Source organism: Trichoderma atroviride, chromosome 6 (genome assembly GCF_020647795.1).
Source record: "Trichoderma atroviride chromosome 6, complete sequence".
NCBI lineage: Eukaryota > Fungi > Ascomycota > Sordariomycetes > Hypocreales > Hypocreaceae > Trichoderma > Trichoderma atroviride.
The window spans coordinates 1,146,045-1,168,236 of NC_089405.1; the positions used below are offsets into that span (position 1 = coordinate 1,146,045).

Here is a 22,192-nt window from a genome sequence, read left to right on the forward strand (position 1 = left end):
TGTAGGTAACTTGGAATGAGCAATCTCGTTAATGGCTGCTCCTATGTCTATCTATCGTTTAACTATTCAAAAGCAAACACTAAAAGCAGCGCAAATATAACTGCAAAAGGCCAAATATCAGGCTACTAATGAGCACAGAGCAACAGCTTCCCTCCTACCCTATATATATATGTAGATTTTTCTATGCATTCAGCGCTCCTCCAGGCTGAGTTGCCCCAGCCACGTCCAGCCGCCATGGTCAAACAGTAAACTTTTTTTCATATGAGGCTCAAAGACTTGATCAGCCTTTATACATCCTCAAATTCGACCTCATCGTCATCCTCGTCTTCGTCAAGGCTGCTATCGTCTTTCTTAACTTCGTCCTCGACCTTGACTCGTTTAATCGCCCTGTCATCCGCGTTTGCTCCATTTCGAGATGCATCGCCGATTGGCGCTTCTGGCATCCCGTTCTTGATGCCTGGCGTGCCAAGCCCAGAGTTATTACCAGTTGCCATGACATCCTCAAATTCGTCGTCCTCTTCTTCAGAGGCGTATTCTTCCTCCTCCTCCTCCTCCTCCTCCTCTCGAGCCAGAATGGCAGCCTGTTCTGCTTTCAACTTCTCGAAAATGTCATCAATCTGTGTGCTGGAAGTATTCTCGACGGGCTTGCTCTGAGACGGATTTCGACCTGTCGAGTCCTTGCCCGCCCCCAAAGCATTGGCTTCGGCGGCGGCGGAATATGACTCTCCAGTGATTGTACTATTGGACATCCAGGCAGGCAGCGCATTTTGCTGTGCAATCTTTTCCTTGCGAAGCCTGTCGGCCTCTTTCTCAGCCTCGGATGGCCCGTCAGATGTAGATATATTGACTGCAATTGACTGGGGGCCCGTATTGGCCAGACCTCTGACCGCCATGGGTCGAGACGATGCATCGTCGACGGGTATTGTGGCTGCGCGTTGGTGTGTCGCATCGCGAACCACCGGCCGAGCTTTTGATAACGCTCGATCAAAATCGCATTCGGGGATGTGTGCCGCATCGATTTTAGGTAGCAGTTCGCTGATGAATTTGAATTGGTCGTTCAGTCGGGTTGACTGTTCATGCCCGCCAGCGTTTCGATCTGCTTCAAACGAGAGCGGGTGGCGGCATCGGTGGCAGATGAAACCCTCTGGTCCAACGCTGTCCAATACCTCCATCGCCGTCCATTCTGCCTTGCAGAACGAGCAGAAATATTCCTTCTTCTCATTTACTGGCACCGTGGTTCCTTGAACCTCCTTGTCTATGTTGTAAACCCGCCACTTGATGGCATCGATAGTGTGTCGATAATTGATGTAGTACCACGTGCGATTGCTCGGTCGGGGATTCCCCGGTCGTAACTCTGATCTCGTGTGGCTGTTATAACTGTAAGCTACCTATCCATCAAAGAGCCAAAGGATAGCAGAGGAAATCAAGCGTACACTGTTAGAAAACGATCCTCTCGTAGCTTTCCACATATTTTATGCAAATCTTTCGTATTGATGGCCATTAGATAGGCAAGATCGTCATCTCGTAGGCTATCCAAGACTTATTTCAGCGCGTTTCATTCTCATATTCAAGCATTCAACTCGTCAAAGAGGCGTACGCTTCATGAAGAATCAATGCGTCTACAACGAGGATGTCTCGCGTCGAGTAGAACGCCCGCATGACGGCCTTGATCAAGGTGACGGCGAGATCCATGGTGCCGACTATGTATAAAGATCGCTCTAGTCGAAGAAACAGGCGTATGGTAGATCGTTCAAGAAGTCTGCGCTGGATCGTTCGTCTCGATTTCTTCACGTGATGACTCTCGATTTTTGATGCGCGTCGGGATCCCTCGCAGCGTCGATACGGAAAATGTCGATGAAAGAAGAGGATAGACGGCGATTCGATTCAATGAGTATGATATTGAGTGATTTGATAAACTTCACACAAGAGAAGCGGCGCTGTTTCGGTTTGCAAGCGAGGGAGCGTAAGTCATGCTTATCGGAAGAAGTGCATCGTTCTGGTGGCCTTGGCTGCGCAGCTTTACCAAGATTATATACTAAAAGGAATATGCCGGGAATCGTCCCCGTTTCTCTCTCTCCGCGGGAGAATTAGTTTTGCGCCGTATACCAAGAAGGAGTATAGTTTCGTAGGATTAATTTTTCTATGGCTCTGATTCAGAGCAGTGCATGTGGAAAAAAGTAAAGTTAGTCGCGTCATTGCGCCTCTTCTGCCTACCTACAGGCTTACCTGTACTGCGGTCGCGACTCCAGCCAAGGTCGGATCTCGGAGAAAAGTTGGACCATCGCTATGTACCTGCATAGGGATGCAGGTACGCCGCACCAATGCACCGTCAACGGTTAACCCTTTTTGTTAATTATAGATTCACTTTCTAGAGAGCCGTCTTATTTCTCATAAAGCATCTTGCTATTTTTGCCTGCTAGTAGGTATATATATACATTGCATATATATACACCCCTGCCGACTGGATATCATTATGGTGAATGGTAACCTACCTATATTAACCGTAGCCAAGCTGACGTGCCCTATAAATCATATCCGCGAGAGCGGAGTCAAACCAACTCAACAACAACAAGAAAATTATATATTCATCCATACGCCAAGTAAATCATTAGCTCGTAGTAATCCAATGGTCGGGGTAGCGGCCCCGTTCATCGATTTCCTGCGTTTTTCCCTATCCAGCCTGCCTTGCTCTTTACACACTGCCCTCCCATCCGGTCGTTAATACTGATACAGAGGTAGATAAGAAATATTGCCAGACAAGTTGCTTTCTATCAAGCATATTTCCTAAGCTGTAGTTTGAAAGAAGATGGATTAGCTTTAATGTATACCAATGCGGGGCGATATATAGACATGTGTGACTTACATCCAATGTTAATGTCCGAGAGCTGTTGACCTCCTGGTCACGATAAACGCCCACAAGACTCTCACTGTCCTGGAACAGGCCTGCCTTCAAACTGATGACGATGAACTGCATGCCAGGGCCGGAATGTTCCCGAATGTACTTCTTGATTTTATCCACATTGGCATTGTCCAATGCAGCGTCCACCTCGTCCAGGACAAAGAAGGGACTTGGCTGGTAGCTGTGGATGGCAAAGAGAAGTGCCAATGCTGCCATGGTCTTCTCACCGCCGGAAAGATGCTCCATGTCTCGGAATCTCTTGAGCGGGGGCATGGCATGGAACTTGATGCCTGACAGATACGGCATATCAGTGTCTTCTTCAATATCCAAGTATGCCTGGCCACCTAGCGGATAAGCGTCAGATCGGGTAAGGTCCTTGTACACGTTCGTTATTTGGTCCGAAATGTGAACAAAGGCCTTGTTGAATAGTTCATATCTTCGCTGCTTGACATTGTTGAAAGCTTCCTTGGCCTTGTGTGCTGTTGTTTTGGAGTCCTCGTATTCTTGATCTGTCTGTTTGAGCCTCGTCTCGACGCTTTCTAATCGCTCCATGGCTCTCATGTTGGGATTCAGTTTTTCCAATTCTGCTGTGAGGGATGAAATCTTCTCTGTCAGCGTGTCCTCAACGCTAGGTTCCCCGGATTCTTTGAGGTCCTCGTCAAGGCCGTCGAAATCGATTTCAATACCGTGGTCATCGAGCGCGATGTCCATCATCTCATCATCTCCGCCATCGACGTCCATAGCATCTGGATCCTGTCGTAGCAAGTCATCTTGCGTCGGTAAGTTGTCCAGAGCTCCCTCTGTCAATGGAATCTGAATCTGCTCGAGCCGACATCGTCGGAGCAACGCAGACTTGCCAGCGCTATTCTTCTGCACGGTTGTTTCCAGGGCGTTGATCTCTCGTTGGCAGGCTTCGATATCTTTACTACGCTTCTGTAGCTCTGCTTTAGCCTCGCTAACCCCCTGGTTCTTCTCCGACAGCTCAGCCTTCAGCTCCTCGAGGGTCTCTCCAAGGGCGTCCAGCTCATCTTGGTCTTCGCGCTTCGACTCTTCGATTTCAGCCTTCTCTCTGTTGTAAGCCTTCACGTCGTGTTTGAGTCGCTTCACTTGATCTTGTATTCTTTTGATGCGTGCTTCGGTATCGCTGTGGCGTGAAACTTCCCAGTTGAGTCGAGTTTCCAGTCTCTGCCTCTGGACTTCGTACTGGTTGCGCTTCTCGGAAATCTCTTGTTCTAATTTACCTTGGGAAGCGTCGTATGCACGAATATCACTGTATCCAAGCTTCTTGCAGAATCCAGCAAAGACTTCATCCTCCACACGCGCAATAGCGTCGCGGAACTCTTGGACTGTGTCCTTGGTGCGATCCAGTTGCGCTGTTTGGGTTTCGTATTTGGGCTGAAGTTCCTGTAGCTGCTTCTTTTGGCTGTCGAGTTCGCGCTTCTTGCTTGTCCAGTTCTTGTTCAACGCTGCCAACTCGTCTCTGGTAGCTGCTAGTTGCCGTTCGAACCCGTTAAGCTCGATCTGTAGAGATTCTTCCTGAGTCCCCCGACGATCCGCTTTTGGTAGACGATCGATCTCGCTCTTCAACTTGGCCGCCATTCGCTGAAGATTCTGAACATCAGCTTCTTCGAACTTTCGCTTTCCGCCTTTGGGTTCAGGACCACGACCGCCCGTCATTAAGCCGGCTTTGTGGATAATGTATCCCTCCAGTGTAACGGCCTTGACCGGTATCTTCTTCTCGTAACAGATGTGTTTGGCGATGTCAAGTGTGTCGCAGACCACAGAGCTACCACATGCGTATGACATGGCTCTTTCGACTGCTGGTTCAAAGTTGATGGTATCGATTGTGAGTCTGGCGCCGGGAAAGCCCTTGATGGCGGTGTTGACAGCATTGACCTTGATATTGTCGAGCGGGATAAAAGTCATGGGGGAGAATCTCTGCTCTTTCAGATACTGAACACATTCCACACCGGTTTTCTCTGTATCGACAACCACAGAGTCAAAGTCTCTTCCCAAGGCAACAATAACGGCCTCGTCGTACTTCTTTTGTTTGGGTGTACACAGATTTCCAACGCGGCCACGAACTCCAGGAAAGATGCGTTTCAAAGTCGTCACCATTTCTTTCATGCGCGTCTCCCTGTCATTTTGGCGGCGGCCATCGTCGGCCTCTCTCAGCTTTCTCGCAACATCTTCGAGCTTCTCTTCGAGCTCAGTCCGTTTCTGGTTGGCTCGCACTCGCTCAGACTGAAGCTGATTGAACTCCTTCTTCTTGGTGGTAATTTCATGAGTGATGTCTTTTGTTGCGGATTCCGCCGAGCTTCGCCTTTCTCCGATGCTGGTAAGCTCTGCCTCCATTTTCTCAATGGCAGCGGAGACACTATCTACCTTGCCCTTGAGACTGTTAACGGTGACCTCATCCGCCTTCCTCTGCCGCTCAAGGTTTTCCAGTTTTGCCTGGTTGGAACCAGAGCGGGCCAAAACCTGTCCTCGGAGCGCGTTGTACTCTTTGCGGTCATCGTCACTTATTTCTCGGCCAGTCTTCTTCAGCTGCTCTTTGACATCTTTCTCAAAAACATCCTGGGCCTTCTTGACGCTCGCAATATCCTTGTTGACTTTCTGAACAATATCAGTTTGCTCTTCAAGCTCTTTGCTAACTTTCTGCGACTGAGTCTGTAGCTTTTCAATTTGCTGCGTAGACTCATGGATCTTCTCGTCAAATGGAACCAGAGCATTCTCTTTATCCTCGATGTTCCTTTCCGCGTGCTTGATATCCTTTTCCACCTTGTTTACCTGCTTCTGGACAGCAGATTGTTCTCTTCGAGCTTCCTCAAGTCGATTCTCAAACGCTTGTACATTTCTTCGAAACTCTTTCAAGTTTTCATGATGATCTTGGATGGCGGCACTGGAATCGTCCATGGCTTTCTGAAAATGGAAAAGCTTCCACAGGCAGTGCGTGACAATGGCCGCATCTCTTTCCTCAGTTTTCTTTTGAAAGCTATCTGCCTCCTTCTTTTGCTCACGGTATTGTTTAATTTCGGAGTTGATGCCACGACGGCGGTGAAACTGGAAGTTTTGGTTTTCGATGGCTTGCTCGGCCTCGGCCTGGAGTTTTTCGTACTCGGACTTGTATTCCAAGCTTCCCGATATCTGTTCAATGAGGCGTGTAAGGTCTTGGGGAGATTGTGAGGCAATAGCCTCGACATCTCCTTGGAAGACGAGGAAATTGCGCGCCTTGATCAGGATGTTTTCCGCTTCTAGAGCCTCATTGTATTGCTGAGCCGTAACCACTCGCTCGTTGATCCGGTATTCGCTAGCTCCCTGGCTAGTGATGGTTCTCTTCCATCTCTGCTCCTCTCCGGCGTCGTCTTCATATACAGCCATGACCCAAGCGGTCTTTGGGTCTCCTCGAGACGCCTTATCGTCGTCGGCAAAGTTGCTCGTATCGGCAGGCGCCTGGGCGGACCCATCATCGTTGATCTTAGACGTCTTCAGAACGCGCCCACGGTAGACAAGCTCCTTGAGGTGCGTAGAGCGCAAATGAGAGGATTTGATGCCAAGGACAAAGGAGATGGCGTCCATACTATCCCACCCTCGTAATTAGTACAGCGGCCCAATAGCGAGGGGCACGAATATCTTTAGCGAAGCAACTCACGAATTGGATTTGCCCGATCCATTGGGCCCAATAATCGAGGTGAAGTAGGAATCGCCGAATAGGAGAGTATGGTGGCCCTTGTAGGACTTGAAGTCTTGAAAAGCGCACAGTTAGTAAAGCCCAGCGACCGCAATCAACAAGTTATTCAAGAGGAGCATACTGTGCAACTCAAGACGAATGAGTTTGCCCATGGTGAACGAAGTGCAGCGGTGCCTGCAGCTCGCTAATTTCAATCAAGATTCTGTCGCAACCGGTACAAAACAAAAGCGCTGGCAACGAAGCAGCTCTGGCGGCGGAGCACGCGCGGAGTAGCCTAAATCAAGAGGGTCGACAACACCACACGATGGGGATCCTTCAAAGCAGTGTTCTCATGGGCGGTGCCGCGCAAATTACAAGTTTCCCCGACGGTGCGTGAGGCTGCAGCACGTCATGCTAGGGAAAGGCGAGGCGTTGCTGGTGAGCGGTGCGCAATGCGAGAAGCAGCTTTGACGCGTCGCGAACTGCGATTCTGTAAAGTTCACTAAAACAGGCACCACTCTGCTGCTGCTGGGTCGCACCACTAATGGGACCTGGCCTAAGGTAGGACGAGGGCGCTATAGCGAGTACACGTTATGGTGGGGGTAGGGCAGTTTTGCGCTGGCCTTGGGCGGGAGCCGAGCTGCTTGCTTTGGCCTGGATCAACATCAACCCATTTCCGCACCTCAACAATGGCCGTTCCGCATCTGGTGCTATGATGTCTCAGTCACGTGACGCTGCTCTGGGACTCGCCCAAACAATAGGCCTAGCTGTTGACGCATCCAGTTCATGTTGCTTCACAGCTGACTCAAGACCCCCAAAAAGGCTTGTCTTTGTTTAGCGCCCGGCCTCCTCCAACCAGAGAGCGGAACCGCAGCACCTGCTTCACGACAATGGTTCTCGATTTCCTTGAACCTCGTCGACCTGCCTGAAAGCAAAAAAAGAAAAGAAGCCAATACAGTGGGCTGTCAGATGGCCTGGACCACATTACCTTTTTTCCCCCAATGGCGTGCTATGATATTTCTCTGCGGCTACTTTGTACACAAGATGTTTGATTCAAGCTTCGTCCCTGTATATGACTGCAAGTGTCTTTTGCTTCCATCTTCTAAGTTGCTACTGGGTAGGATAGGACGCTGCTTAGGCCGCCGTATGCGAAGTTATCCCCAGCCCAATAAGACGCAGAAGAATGTCCAAAGTCTCCGTTCTCTTCTGTCGTGTGCAGCGTCTTTGCCCGAGTAATGCGATGCATGTGCTCTGTACACTCTTTGCTGGGAACAGGGGTCCAGCAGCCGCTAACTCACAGGGCATGTGGGGTTGTTGGGCTACAGCCGTGTTGTGCAGTACTTTAAGCTTTGAACGTGTTGGGAGACGTTACCCAAAGAGACCTTTGTCCCCTAGCAGTTGCTACTACCGCAACGAGTACTGATTCGTATCCTCGTCATCTTTCTAGGTACCTCCTAACTGCTGGGACTATCACATGGACGAGACCGCGACCCTGGGCTGGGGACAGCTTAGATAGAAGCGTCCTGCGGATGATCATCGACGGGACCATGACGATGACTTGGGCTCGCATCAACAGCAACCTAAAAAGAAACCACCTTCTGTTTTATATTTTCCCCTCCCCTCTTTTCCTAAAACTCTCTCCTGGCACCTTGAATACTAGCCTCGCCTCTTGCTGGCGCTCTTTCTTTCTCCTATTTATCCTGTTTCTGCCTCTACTTCTCTTGACCCACGTTGTCGATCTGTGGTCATCACTTGCGGTGACATTTTTGCCACCGTTTGCGATTATATCAACCATCCTCCTAGCCTGAACATCCATGATTTGACCCAACTGCGATACTGCCGAACCGCTTGACTCTTTGGTTGGATCCTCTGGGATTGTAGTCTATGGGCCTGTGAACGACCTGCAAGCCCAGCCTTATCTATGCAAATCAGATCGTGGTGCCAGCCATAACCCACCGTGAAGATGGACGAAGAAACCAACTCGACCACTCCCATTTCAACGCCGGGCACCAGGTCGTCCGGCAATGTCGACCGCCTTCCAGCCGCTGCAGAGGCGGATCTTGCCTCTCCTCTGAGCTCGTCACCCCTCGACGCCGAGATCCTCGATTCCCCAACCCTCAGCGCCACGACGCCCAAGAGCCACAGGCTGTCAAGGAATCCGTCCTTCTCCGGCAGCAGCAGCACCTACCAAGATGACTGGGACACGCTGCCGCCGCTTGATCGATTGACCGTCCTCGACCTCCTGGACAACTTTGCCCTGCCGCAGCAGCTCGAGAAGCTCCAGAGGGGCATTTCCGCCCAGACCGACAAGGTTCGACGATCAAGAGATGCCTTCAAATCCAAGACCCAGCTGGCCCGCGACCGAATGGTGGAAGAATGGAGGCGACGCGTCCCCTCGGCCGACGAGCAGCTCGAGCGATACAGGAAGCGCATGAGGGAGCGAGTTGAGAAGCTCGGCAAGCAATGGAACAATACCAAGGCCATCAGCCTCCGAGAAAAGATATCCTTCATTTGCGGCGTTATGAACATCTTTGCAAGCGGATACCTTATGGGTGGTTTTCCTGAATGGTTCCACATCTGGTATACTGTCCAGCTCATATACTTTATGCCCATCCGTATCTTCACCTACAAGCGCCGTGGAATGCACTACTTCTTGGCCGACCTCTGCTATTTTGTCAATGTGCTGCTTTTTCTCAGTCTGTGGGCCTTTCCCCAATCGAAACGGCTCTTCACGGCGGCGTACTGTCTCTCTTATGGCAACAATGCTGTGGCAATCATCATGTGGCGTAACTCCCTGGTATTCCACAGCTTTGACAAAGTCACATCTCTCTTCATACACATCATGCCGTGCGCTACGCTCCACTGCGTTGTGCACCTCTACCCGCCTGCAGAACAGATGATACGGTTCCCAGCCATCTACGCCATCAAGTATTCGGTCCCTGGATCGCCGACGGCGTATGCCAATGTCTTCTCCATGCTTGCGTGGAGCACCCTCCCCTATGCAATCTGGCAACTAAGCTACTACTTCTTCATCACTGTGCGCCGAAGAGACAAGATTGCTGCTGGCCGTCTCACGTCCTTCACCTGGCTTCGAAGATCCTATGCCAAGACCTGGATTGGCAAATTCGTCCTCGCCCGCCCTGCCGCGCTGCAAGAGCCCACGTTTATGATAATTCAGTACTTTTACGCTGTGCTCACTATCCTCCCCTGCCCGCTCTGGTTCCTTAGCCGATGGGCTTCCACCGTATTCCTCCTCGTTGTGTTTGGCTGGAGTATCTACAACGGTGCCACCTTTTACATCGATGTTTTTGGCAAGCGCTTCCAGAAAGAGCTCGAGGCGATGCGAGCAGACGTCATCAAGTGGCAGAGCAACCCAGAGACGCTGCTCCAGTCTCCTCATATGACTCCGGTGCAAGGTGGCACAAGTTTAGACGCACAGTTGGCGGCTTCGCCTCTGGCACCGTCACCAATGCGACCGACTGCCGGAAAGGATCGAACTACGAGCCTGGACCATATACCCATGCTGGATGAGACTTCCAAGGTCAGCGCAACTGGAGTGGACAGAGGAGACGAAGGCGTGGCGAGGGAACGGAAAGTAGGCGAAGATTAAGAATACTGTTTTGATTTTCTTTGTTTTGGGAATCTAATGGGGGTTTGTATAAGGGAAGAAGGGAGATAAGGAGAGGCGGTTGTTGTTGTTGTTGTTGTTGTTGTTGTTGTTGGTTGTTGTTGTTGTTGTTGTTGTTGTTGTTGTTGTTGTTGTTGTTGTTGTTGTTGTTGTTGTTGTTGTTGTTGTTGTTGTTGTTGTTGTTGTTGTTGTTGTTGTTGTTGTTGTTGGCGATGGAAGAGAAGGGGGAACTGGAAAGTCAAGTGTTGGCAGTCACAACGTCTTTAATGTCAAGAGCCCGTGAAATAAACAGTAAATGAATGATATACGGTAGGCGGAACGTTATGGGGCCGGGTTTCTTTTGATATATCTATCTTTTGTGGGGGGAGTGTTGGAATGATATCCTCGTAAGTCTTGTCTTATTTTGGTTTTTGGTTTTGTATCGAGGCCTTCTTTTTTTTTTTATCATTTCCTTTTTTTCTTTATAACGACTCGGATATGGGAATGAGTGAGCGTATTAGCTTTAGTAACAGGAGAACTTGAGCGGTTTGTTTGCATTTGAAAACTAGATACTACTGGCTATTTCATCATCTTTGTCATCTTTAGGTAGTATAATGATTATGACTTTATACACATTACATCACCGTTCACACCGATTGCAAATTATCAAGACGTAGATTGATGGATGATATGTTCATCTGTCAATTCATGATCGGATATATGCCCTATGGCCTCTCTATAAATGCGCTGGGCTACACTGAAGCAGCAAAAACTGTGACCGCTGCCAGGAAGCTTTCCTGGTCGTCTTAATAACCCTTTGCCTTTTCATAATGCAATAGGGCGTGAAGTAAAAAAAGAAGAAGCCAATGTACACCTTAGGCTTGATAACAAATAGCCCGACCCAAAAAACACCAGAAAAAATGGTAACCATGCCGCTTAAGCGACCCAAGAAACAATACCGTCGTCACCGCCGCGCCAGATTATGCCAAATGATAAATAAATCAGATGAATAGCAAAGACGTTATCGCATTTCATTTCCGCAGTCTCAATATCCCAGGCTTGTGTGGAAGCATCTCACACGCCTTGCCAAAAACAGCGTACATACGCACAACTCCCTGCGTAAAATTGGAAGAAAAAAAGCAAAAAGATAGTATTCTTTGAAAAAGGAGGAGGAGGAGGAGGAGGGACGAGACACCCAGGGTATAAATATAAGGAATGGAGCATCTTGTCAAAGGAGAGATATGAATTCAATCAGATTGTCATAATCTCATGCGGCTTAATCAGCCAGATGTCAGATTTTATCGAATGATTCCCCAGTCGGCGAATTTACCGCTTCCTGTCTCACCATCTTCTCGATTGCCTGGCCGTCGACCGAATGTGGACCAGAAACGCAGAGTCTCGTCGCCGGCTCCCGTCACGATAACGCGGCCATCAGGGCTCATTGCCAGATATAGAACACGGTATGTATGTCCGGTCAAGCTGGCCACTTGTGTCATGGACGGGTACTTCCACACAACAATCTGATTCTGGCTATAACCGTGGGTTGAGACGATCTCGTTGGAGTTTTTCGACCAAGCGAGATTGCACACTTGGCTTCCGGTGTCGATTTCGTTAACAACTGTTCCTTTAACGGTGTCGTGGAATATGATGCGGCGGTCAGCTGTACCGCCGCCAGAAGCAAGCAGGCCTCGCTGGTGTGGTGACCATGCAATGGCCTTGACGGCAGCATTGTGTTCAGAGAATTTCCAGAGAGGTGTGTCTGAGAGTTTATCCCAGACCATGAGCTTGTTATCGTTGCCACCACTGGCCAGCTGGCCATCATCACAATTCCATTTCAGACCACAAACCTCTTGCTTATGGCCGACAAGCTTTTTGAGCCACTGGTCTGGTGCCCGGACGTCTCGGTGGTAAATGAGCCGGTCACGAGAGCCAGAGGTGAGAATATGCGAATTCCACGCCAAGGATCCAACGCGAGCTGTATGTCCAGTCATGGTTCTTAATCTTCTAGCTTTTTCCGCATCCCAAATCTGGACAAGGCCCTTTCCGGTTCCGATGGCGAGGTGTGTGCCTTTTTGTATCCATGATACGCTTGTTACGGTATCATCCTCCAAGGTACATAGCTTGTTGACCTTGCTGGTCTGAGCATTCCACATGTAAACGCTAGACCCTAGCCCGACCCCTAGAACATTTGCACTTCCCCAGTCAACTAAATTGAGGTAGAAATCGTCTGCGAGCTCAGGGGCATCGAGGACTTTGTAGGGGACTTTGCTGACTGCCCGAGGTTGCCGGCGCGGGCTCAAGAGCATCTGCTGGCTACCAAGACGCACAGGTGATAAACTGTAGATCTCTGCTCTCGTGTCCAGATTCGGGCCATGCCGACTCAGGGGAGTTTTTGAGGGGGTGAGATGGCCCACAGGGTGGCCGTGTTGACGAGGCGAGAGGTATGAGAAGAGGTTCTTATGGGGGGTTGATGGGGTCAATGAGGAAGGTAGAGTTAGGGCAGAGCTGTGGCTGGGAGGGGTGTGAGATCGTGTGCCATCCTGAGCAGTGATGTGTGAGGAAGCAGGCAGGTTGCTGTCTGGTGATAAAGAGGGAGTGACTTGTGGCACTGATCCTTCAAACAGCTCCGCACGCAGTAACGTTGAGAATGTGCGATTAGCCTCCTCGGCTGTGAGTGAGTCAGTAACCATCACCATTCATCGCTCTAACCATTGCGGATGAAAGTATGAGAGGGGATGATAAGAAGGGAGAATCGGCTTACTCTTCTGGAAGTGAAGTTCACCTTGTGGCGTCCTCTTCTTATGTCTTGAGGGAGTAGCTGGAGAAGCATCTTCATGTAGAAGGCTAAAGCTGGCTTGTAAATCCTGGCCAGCGCGATTCGGGATGAATCTAGATTGCATAGTTAGAAGCTATTTCAAGCCATGATGGATGATCTAATGGGGGCGACCAACCGATCGACGTTGATCCTCTGGCGTTTGCGAGAAGGGCTTGCTTCGATAGTGCTTTCACGCTGGGGGCGCTGCAGTTCCCGCAAGAGGGCGCTGTCGACGGCGTCTACATCGAAAGCCGCGGGATGGGCGACATCGCTAGCCCGTGCCCTGGTTCGCATTCGTCGCATCGTGCCGCTGTTGCTCTCTACATTTGGTTTTTCTTCCAGCCGGCTGCGATCTGATACAGGAGGGGGCGTGGACATGCGAACGGTGTTGTTGGTGGATGGCTGCTTCGACTCGCCCATGGTTCTCTTGGAGGAACCCATGATGCTGACGAATGGAGATGTCGCTGTGTGGTGTTTAAGTAAGCCTCAGACCTTGCGGGCGTGGTCTTGATGGAAGACGCAGCTCCGTCGTGGGGAGTGCCCTCGGAAGTTGCTGCTCGGATCGCAGGCTCTGCGGCGGGGCGGTTGCAGGTGACGAGAGAAATGATGCTGAGGCGAGTAATCTTATGCTGGGAGCAACCGAGAAGAGGGTGAGCGAGCGCGCATCCAGTCAGAGTGCGGGTGCAGGTCTTGTGTTCATCGAGCAGAGGCTACCGCGAGCGAGGGCGAGGGATGGAGGTAGAGAAAAAGAGGGCGGCTTGGCGACTATCGCCTGGGACGACTGGTGGATGTTTGATCAACGCCAATCGCACGGACGACAAGGTCCGAATGCACACAAAAAAAAAAAAAAAAGAGACAAAAAGAAAGTCGAGAGACGATATGGCCTGGTGCAGTCCGTTGTTGGCGATTACTGGCACTTGCAGGCGCACGAGGTTGTCGAGGGAGTGCAAAAGCGAAGGAGGTTGGCGGGTGATGAAGACGGAAGACGGGCCTGTGGTTGAGACGGAAAGCTACGAGAGGCTGCTGGAGGGAGGTTGAAGCCACTGCGAAATGGCTGCCAGAGCTGGACTATGCCTAGTCGGGGGTGTCAACGTGCTAAAGGGGGGGTGGAACAATAATATTAGCAGCGAGTGCTAGTGGGAAAACGCGGCGTGCGTGAACAACAACATTGGCGGGCACACGCCAAAAGCGCTCTCTCACTGCTACCATTCGCCTGAAAAGTAAACAATAAGAGCAGGGGCTCGTTTTCTTATATTGACCCCAAACCTTTTTCATTCTGGCCTATTATGTTTCCATCTCATACATTGGATACCACCGCTTTTGGGCGAATCAGTCAATGAGATGAATGGATGAATTAATGAGCGAATGCGTGCGTGCGTGCATGCATGGCTACAATAAACACAATAGAACCCTGTCTCTTCTTTTCATTTATATCCTCTTTCGCCTTTACCCCAGCCATACAAAAGACGACGCGATGCGATGCATGTAATAGAGCATCGCTTCTATACAAGAGCAGACTTGCATGATTCAGTGCCCGTCTATACCAAGGATTCGAAGCTTTTTTATGTAGGACGGCTCTGCGGGCACTTGCTATCCGCTAGACATTAGCAACTCAAATTCAACACTCGAGTTCATGTGGCTTCAAAAGAAAGAATCATTGATACCCACGGATTGAATCGTAAGAAGAAGCGGCCTACGGTAGCATCCGCATGCGCGTGTCGTCCCGCACAGCACTATAAAGTGCCGGCTCAGGGACCTTTTACATACGTATACATGTATTGATATTAAAGTACTCACATATGGAACATGTACTTGGAATCGTCTACACGTGCACATACTATCACATTGGAATAAATTAAAATGACCGGCTGAAAGGGACCGTGGCCGCTTCGCCGCCATTTGCAGCGTCGCACTTCCGTCCTTGCATCCCGTCATGCGCTGTTATTGTTGCTGTGTTGTTTGTTTTGAATCTGGACAAGGAAAAAACTCGAAACTGCGTGCACCTGCATATGGACGTGCAAGGTAAACATTATGGGGGTCTTCCAGCAGGGGACGCGCCACTTTACTGGCCAGATGCGGCGGTTGGCTGCTAATGCCGGTCCTCTCTTGTCTCTGGAAGGAAAGCTGCGGCCAATCAGCGGCGCTTTCGCCTCTCCCTGGTCCTGGAACTTGCCCCCGCCGCCCAGTAAAGTGCGCAGACGCGTTTTTTCGTGCCGAGCGTCACTTTGGACGCACCAGTTTCGCGTCAGCCATGCGTTGCGACTCGCTTTCGCTCTCTGACGTACGAGCACAGGCACCATTTTCGATGTGGTCCCGTCTTGTTTCCCATTTTCCCCATGTCGCTGGTACTAGTAATCTTGTAGTCTAACAAAGCTGTCCCCATGGGCTTAGTGTTGGGACCATTTATAGCACTCGCTCGTGGTATAGCTGGAGCTGGAGCTGGAGCAAATAGGTACATAGATGCTAGCACGGGAATGACGAAATCAATCGAACAATACCTGAGTACCTACCTAGCAACTGATGTCAAGTATGATATTACATGTGATACCTCTTGAATGGCCAAATCTTTGAAAGTCGAAAGGTGGTCTTCTCTATGATTTTCAGCATCTTAGACAGGCCTCCATGGCTGCGAGATACTTTCGCCAAGGGAGTTGGTTTGGATCGCCTCGTGTTGATTGTTGAAAATCACGAGTTCCCTCTCCAAGAAATTGATTCGTCAGATCAAGAAGCTTGGGAGTTCTCAATTTGGTGCTAGTTCTCGAAACATAGTTTCAATACTGACCCCCCTCCGCTGCTCGAGCATATTTGCGATCTAACTATATCCAAGCACTTTGTAGCCAAAAGCAAGCGTCTATTTTGTAACACATTTGGTCAATCAAACCAGCCACACCAGCCACTTGCATGATCATAAACAAGGCCATTAATATTCCATCCATGAATCTATCTCTATCAAACCAGTCGCACAAATAACATTGGCAAAAAAAAAAATAGGTAACAAAATTGTTGCCATTCGCTTATCAGTGCGGCCGCCGTCATCTCTATCCTATCCCTCTTTATCAAAAACAAAGTAATAGCAGTGGTGTAATAAACGCAGCAATAGGTAGCAATAGTGGTAGTGGTAGTAAAACAGAATAGTATTTACGCCTGGGATTCGGCCTGGGCCAGCAGCCGCTCTCTCCAGGAATTGCAGACATCTTCAAACCCGCCAATCACTTCTCCGCAGACGCTTGCACACTCCCTTTTCTCCAACCGCTCGCCCCAGTTTCCTCTAGTCAGCCACTCCTCCCCTTGTTCTCTCAAGTCATCCTCTTTCCTGATTTCGGCAACGAGCTCCTTTGCGCTCTTCAGTCTGCGGCTGGCCGCGGCCGTTGTCTGGCGGGACATGTGCAGCGTATCCGAGAGGTAACTCAGCGACTGTATTAATTCCGATGTGATGGAATGTAGCGCTGTGAGAGAGTTGAACGCCGACGTCGATGGTCGTGGCATGTCTTCTGTCAGAGATACCAGTAGCGGCTCAAGCGTTTCAATCGTTTCAGCGTCAGGAGCCGGTGCTAGTGGAGATAGCAAGGGAAAGGTGAGGTTGTGAAGTTGACGAGTCTGGTGTGCAAGATGCGTCGTCAACGCAGAGTGTGCTGTTATAAGTCTAAACAAGTATCACACGAGTTAGCGCTTGGATGCCTCTTTCATATGCGAGTTCAGGACGTTGTTGGCTCACCTTGAAGCGCTGCCTTCGACGCTGGATTGCGATCCCAAGTCACGCAGCTCCTGAATTACCCGCGTCAGTACGTCGTCTGCTGTGCCTCCGAAGTTATCCGTCCCGCGAATGGTGAGGTTTTCGACAGCGTCAATCTTGGCCATCAAGCTGGGGGGTATGCCGGCAATGTCAAGGTCTGAGTCCGAGCCATAGTCACTGCCATCATATAGACTGGTTTTTCTCTGGTGACCCTTTGCGCGAGGGGAGAGCAAGCTCGCCGCATCGGCTTCTTTCTTTCTTGCCTCATCGTTTGTCGTTGCGCCTCGTGATGCGTCGTTGGTGTGTTCTGCCTGGTCTGTCGGCTCGGGATCGTAGTCGCCCTCTTCCCCTGAATCGGAAAATGCGTCCGCCAACTCATCAGCTAAGTTCCCCATTCCGTTGGCCCCTGATCCGCCACCGCCTAGTACTGAGAGATCGAGAGCATCATGGCTTGGGCTGTGGTTGAACGACGTTGCCGCATCTTGCGTGGAGGATCTCGAATACCGTCGAATTTGGGGGGAGCCCGCAAAGCTGTCGATTGCTGATGAGTTGCGAGAGTGTCGTGGAGTTCGCGGCGACCCGGGCATAATAATGGTTGAGCGCAATCTTGCGAAACACAGTCCCCAAAAAAAGAAGATGCGATGCTGTTTTCAAGTCTAGATTTGATCTCTGTCGGTTTTCGTTTGGTGGTTGAGGAATCAAACTTATTACAACGCTGACCTTGGGACTGGTATCTGCTATGGGTAGGAGACCCCGAATCATTCAGATCCCACCTGGGTCGAGCACCAAGAACCAAAGATACGGTAAGCAGCTCCCTAGCACGATAAGATAGGGGACTTGTCCAGTACTTTTGAATACCATGAAGACTAGGGAAGAATTGGCAGAGCTAGAGGTACCCAAAAGGTATCCATTAAAAATCAGGCTTACTAGTTTGGCTGCTGCAGCGTACCGCTTTCAGCGTGCGACCTTTCACCAGTGAAGCTGCAGAGTACAAGTAGAAACAATTTACTCTCCATTCCTTTCATATACCGGTGGTTAATAAAGAGTTGAGAAACAACATTCAATTTTGAATTAAAAAAAAAAAAAAAAAAAAAAAAAAAAGAAGTAGACAATTTACTCGTTGTTCAGAACTGGTAAGAAATATCTAGAGCTGTATTTCCTCTTTCCTAGGATATGTGGGCTTACAATTTGAGGAGGTTTCTTCTCCATTACCAGTGCTTCCAGCCTAAATATTTCCTGCCAGATAGGTGCCTTTCAACAGCCACTTGGGAATCTCCACTAGTACGAATCACTTGCGATCAGTCGCTCCACTACCAGTAGTGTAAAGTCATTAAAGCCATACTCCCCTTGACAAAGGCAAACGGCCAGCGGCTGGATCTTTATTCATTGGTGGACTGTCTTGAAGTGAGAGCAAGGGCTCGTCCGAGCTAGCACGATGACCACATTCCGGCGCTTTCGACCAGATGATGTCAACAAGTTTTCAAAATGCAATCTGGATCCCTTAACAGAGACGTATGAGCTCAATTTCTATCTTCAGTACCATGCAAAATGGCCCTCTCTGTTTCAGGTATGCGAGGATTCAGAAGGAAACATTGTCGGATACAGTTCGTCGCCCCCCTCCGCAAGGCCACTCTCTCGATACTGATTTAGTGTAACTGCTCAAAGTCATGGGAAAGGTTGAATCATCGCCAGACGCATACAAATTTTCAGAGCATTATCTTCCCTGGCACGCCCACATTACAGCCCTGACTGTAGCTCCGGAAGCAAGAAGACAGGGCATTGGCAAAATCTTGGTCGAGCAGCTGGAAGCCGCAGCAGATACTCACAACACATGGTTTATGGACTTGTTTGTTCGCAGCAGCAACGCAAAGGCCATTGCGTTCTACAAAGAACTGGGCTATAGTGTCTTCCGTGTTGTCAAGGACTACTATGGCGAGCATGCCACGGATCCTGACAAGGACAGCGAAGATGCGTTTGACATGCGCAAATCCATGAAGAGAGATGCAAAGCACGAGCATGTCAGAGCCGATGGCGAGCAGCACGAGGTACACCCAGAGGATGTTTGGTGAGCTTTATGATTGTGGACAGCCCGAGCCGGAGATTTCATACGCTGTGGAACTCGACAAAGAGCCTTTGATCATTTCCGTCATCTCCATCTGTCAGCGAAGCAACTAGTCGCTACTACTTTGTTGTTCTCCCATACTTCCGCCATATAAGCCTGCAAAGAGGTTGTCCATAGACAGGACTTTCTTAAAGCTTGAACACCTATTCCTATACAAGATGGCAAAGAAAGACGTACGAATAAGATAGAATTAGGTGTATTGCCTGATTAGATAGAAGCTAGACCATCAGATGCTGGGAGATTAAAAATAGGGAAAAGTCACCCAACACTCCGGTTCTATCCAGCACTCCAGTCATAGCATGGGATGGGCTACTGCTGCCGCTGCCGCTGCTACTTCCAGGTGTATTGGCTACCTGTAGCTGTGATATATCGTGATACGTGGACTGGCTGCCTTGTTGAGCTGCAGCTGGCGTGCTGCATCACCTTTCCCTGATAAAGCGGCTGCGCTAGTACCTGCAGTCCTTTGTCCCCCGTACCTCCAAGGTACCAAAGTCGCCACCCGCCTGGCCCATGCTTCACAGTAGCCTCAGAGCCTCAGAGCCTCGAGCTGACACTGGCCTTGGACGGGCTGCCCTTCCCAGCAGCCTCTCGCATCCAGCGCATCCCTTCCTTTACAAAAACCAAGCCACAGCCGGACCCGAAGCATCTGAATTGTTTCTTTTGTCCCAAACCCCGTCTGAAAAGCCAGCCTCAGGCGTTGATCAGCTGCTGTTGTGCTCTCGCACGCTCACCCAACCCGCCTAATCATCGGCTTTCGCTGTCACAGTACATCTTTTTCCTGTGCTACCAAGTTTTTTTTCTAGCCTTCTCTTCTACTTTCGCCAAGCAGAAGCGAACTGCCAAACCATCACCCATTCCATCAGATTTCGTCGGCTGCTCACCTTTCTTCTTCTTCTTCCCATCTCTGGTCATCTGGCAAACATGGCGACTACTTCAATGGATTACGAGGCCGCCAACGGCGATCGTTACGATGGTTCGTGTTCCTTGGTTCTGATGACGAAGACGGCCATGGCGACGACTTGACGTCGACGCGTTTGTGCCGCGTGCCTTTGATGAATTGGACCACCGCTAACGCTTCATGATTTCCATTAGACGAGCCTCCTCGTTACGAGCGTGACAACAGAAGCGCTTCTCCTCGTCCGGCGCGCGACGACGCCGGCAGTCGTCGCCGATCCATGTCTCCCCCCGGAAACCCTGATATGTAAGCCTGATGACTATTCTCGCCTCGTTGTCGCACTGTTAACCTGAATTGCAGCAACATCAAGGATGCACCCGGCCCGAAGGAGGATGACGATGGTGCCATTAACCCCGGCTCCAACCTCTTTGTCACTGGTATCCATCCTCGTCTGTCTGAGGCTGAGGTCTCCAAGATGTTTGAAAAGTATGGTGAGGTTGAGAAGTGCCAAATCATGCGAGACCCTCACACCAAAGAGTCCCGTGGATTCGGATTCGTCAAAATGGTCACCTCCGAACAAGCTGAGGCCGCCAGAGAAGGCCTCCAGGGCGAGGTCATCGAAGGCCGCACTATGAGCATTGAAAAGGCCCGCCGTGCTCGCCCTCGCACGCCCACGCCCGGCAAGTACTTCGGTCCTCCGAAGAGAGGTATGTTGAGACAATTCTTTCAGATGAGAATCAGACCCATCTGCGATACTGACACCTTTCTGTTAGACCCCCGCTCTCGCTTTGATGATCGCCGACGTGGCGGTTACGGAGGCGGCGGCGGCGGCGGTTATCGTGATGACTACCGATACCGTGGCAATGAGAGAGGCTACGACCGCAACTACGAACGTGGATATGAGAGACGATATGAAGAGCGTGCAGGAGGAGGCTACGACCGCAACTACCGAGATGAACGACGATATGAGGACCGTAACTACGCAGGTGGACGAGACTATGAGCGCAACTATGAACGCCGCGACCGCGATGACAATTATGCTGGTCGCGAACGCTACAACAACTCGCGCGAAGACCGTGCTGACCGTGGCGACCGTGCTGACCGAGGCGACCGCTACGGCGCTCGCGGCGGCAACAGCAGCGCCGGTGGATATGACCGCGATCGATACGAGCGCACCGCAGACCGCGACGGTGGCCGATCTCGCGAGCCAGCCGCCAGCAGTGGCCCAGCATACACCGACTCCGCCTCACGACCTGAGGCACGCGAGTCGTATGGAGGTTCGAGCCGACACCAAACAATACTTTTTGAGTCAAGTTTGCTAATTTCCCCAGGCCCTGAATCGGCTATGCACTAGTAACGCCCGCAGCTTTCTGACTGCCCTTTCTCGATCTTTGGCGCAAAACGTCTTTTGACATTAATGGACTGCCTGTTGCTGCGTTTTCTATCTTTCCGGTTTTTTTCTCATGTTGTGTTTTCTATTTTACTTTACTTGTCTTGCCCGCAGTTTATCAATCGACCTCCGGGGACAGCTGTGGACTCTTTCGTCAGAATCTACTCAATTAGGAGTTTCGTGCGATATGCGACTGCTAAGGGAGGGGAAACAATATCGGGTTTTCGGCCGTCGTCGCGGATATTTAAAATTTCTTGCTGGTCGGTCTTGCGGCTACAGAGTTGCGTTTATGGGCAGCTTCCGGATCTTTGCAGAATCAAACACTTCATCACTCGTCACCTTGCGCTACTACATAAACAAAACCAACATTTTGATTCCGTTTTAACAACACCACAGCCCAGCAAATATCAACCCAGGAGCCCTGATTTTCTTTCCTGACGAAGTGACGCCTTAATGGAACCAATAAAAATCGGTCGTGCTTCAGATGTTTCGACCATGCTCTGCAGCCAGCCATTTGTACCGTTTGTCAATAAGGCCTGAAGTCGACAAGCAACAAATTCGGGTTCAGATTAATACCAGCCGATAATGAACGCACCACGCCATGAGACTGCTAACTGCCACCTGATGAAACCAGTAGCCAACGTGTAAACCTTTTTGTCATTTCTACGCCAGTCGGCAAATTCCACCAATTCTCGCCGTAATAATCTCGTCCTCTTGATACAACAAAAATACAGTTATTCTCAACTGTTCAGTAAGGCCTCGTGCACGCAAATTTAAAACCCCGATTTCCGGACATTTTGCCCATCTTTTGAGCTCGATCGATGGCTTTCGTCGATACACACACCCTTCGCAATTGTCTCGCCATTTCTTCTTGCTACACTACATACCTATATCACGCACATTGTATCAGCCAAGACTTGCTCGAACACTGAAACTGCGAAATACTCCAACGAACTTGGCGAACGACTGTTTAATGTTTCTTCTTTCATTATCTTATATCTACTTTCATCTTCTGACTGTCTATTGCGCGCCAGATTTCCAACTTATTCAGCTGAGGTACT

The 22,192-nt window shown here is 50.1% G+C and overlaps 7 protein-coding genes across 7 annotated transcripts; 3 read left to right on the plus strand and 4 right to left on the minus strand.

The window, feature by feature from the left end:
• Window positions 1-287: 287 nt before the first annotated feature.
• Window positions 288-1,692, minus strand: TrAtP1_010982 (uncharacterized protein; the record flags this gene model as incomplete). Its single annotated transcript, XM_014092411.2, has 3 exons — window positions 288-1,368; window positions 1,434-1,529; window positions 1,598-1,692. The coding sequence occupies 3 exons, from the start codon at window positions 1,690-1,692 to the stop codon at window positions 288-290; spliced, it is 1,272 nt and encodes a 423-aa protein (XP_013947886.1).
• A 695-nt stretch (window positions 1,693-2,387) lies between these two features.
• TrAtP1_010983 (uncharacterized protein) lies at window positions 2,388-7,160 on the minus strand. The gene is made up of 4 exons (XM_014092412.2): window positions 6,712-7,160; window positions 6,552-6,645; window positions 2,864-6,479; window positions 2,388-2,789 (listed from the first exon to the last, which is right to left on the minus strand). Exons 1-4 carry the CDS (start codon window positions 6,740-6,742, stop codon window positions 2,772-2,774), a joined length of 3,759 nt encoding a protein of 1,252 aa, XP_013947887.1. The 5' UTR covers window positions 6,743-7,160; the 3' UTR covers window positions 2,388-2,771.
• Window positions 7,161-7,935: 775 nt separating this feature from the next.
• TrAtP1_010984 (uncharacterized protein) lies at window positions 7,936-10,362 on the plus strand. The gene has a single exon (XM_014092452.2). It carries the CDS (start codon window positions 8,533-8,535, stop codon window positions 10,177-10,179), a length of 1,647 nt encoding a protein of 548 aa, XP_013947927.1. The 5' UTR covers window positions 7,936-8,532; the 3' UTR covers window positions 10,180-10,362.
• A 177-nt stretch (window positions 10,363-10,539) lies between these two features.
• On the minus strand, window positions 10,540-14,020 carry TrAtP1_010985 (uncharacterized protein). The gene is made up of 3 exons (XM_014092413.2): window positions 13,128-14,020; window positions 12,938-13,065; window positions 10,540-12,844 (listed from the first exon to the last, which is right to left on the minus strand). Exons 1-3 carry the CDS (start codon window positions 13,430-13,432, stop codon window positions 11,475-11,477), a joined length of 1,803 nt encoding a protein of 600 aa, XP_013947888.2. The 5' UTR covers window positions 13,433-14,020; the 3' UTR covers window positions 10,540-11,474.
• A 1,750-nt stretch (window positions 14,021-15,770) lies between these two features.
• On the minus strand, window positions 15,771-17,488 carry TrAtP1_010986 (uncharacterized protein). The gene is made up of 2 exons (XM_014092414.2): window positions 16,707-17,488; window positions 15,771-16,634 (listed from the first exon to the last, which is right to left on the minus strand). The coding sequence occupies exons 1-2, from the start codon at window positions 17,309-17,311 to the stop codon at window positions 16,130-16,132; spliced, it is 1,110 nt and encodes a 369-aa protein (XP_013947889.1). The 5' UTR covers window positions 17,312-17,488; the 3' UTR covers window positions 15,771-16,129.
• A 337-nt stretch (window positions 17,489-17,825) lies between these two features.
• Window positions 17,826-19,234, plus strand: TrAtP1_010987 (uncharacterized protein). Its single transcript, XM_014092415.2, has 3 exons — window positions 17,826-17,857; window positions 17,921-18,328; window positions 18,390-19,234. Exons 2-3 carry the CDS (start codon window positions 18,160-18,162, stop codon window positions 18,791-18,793), a joined length of 573 nt encoding a protein of 190 aa, XP_013947890.2. The 5' UTR covers window positions 17,826-17,857; window positions 17,921-18,159; the 3' UTR covers window positions 18,794-19,234.
• TrAtP1_010988 (uncharacterized protein) lies at window positions 19,229-21,095 on the plus strand (the record flags this gene model as incomplete). The annotated part of the gene is made up of 4 exons (XM_066114928.1): window positions 19,229-19,819; window positions 19,939-20,047; window positions 20,102-20,448; window positions 20,515-21,095. Exons 1-4 carry the CDS (start codon window positions 19,768-19,770, stop codon window positions 21,093-21,095), a joined length of 1,089 nt encoding a protein of 362 aa, XP_065971025.1. The 5' UTR covers window positions 19,229-19,767.
• Between the last annotated feature and the right edge of the window lie 1,097 nt (window positions 21,096-22,192).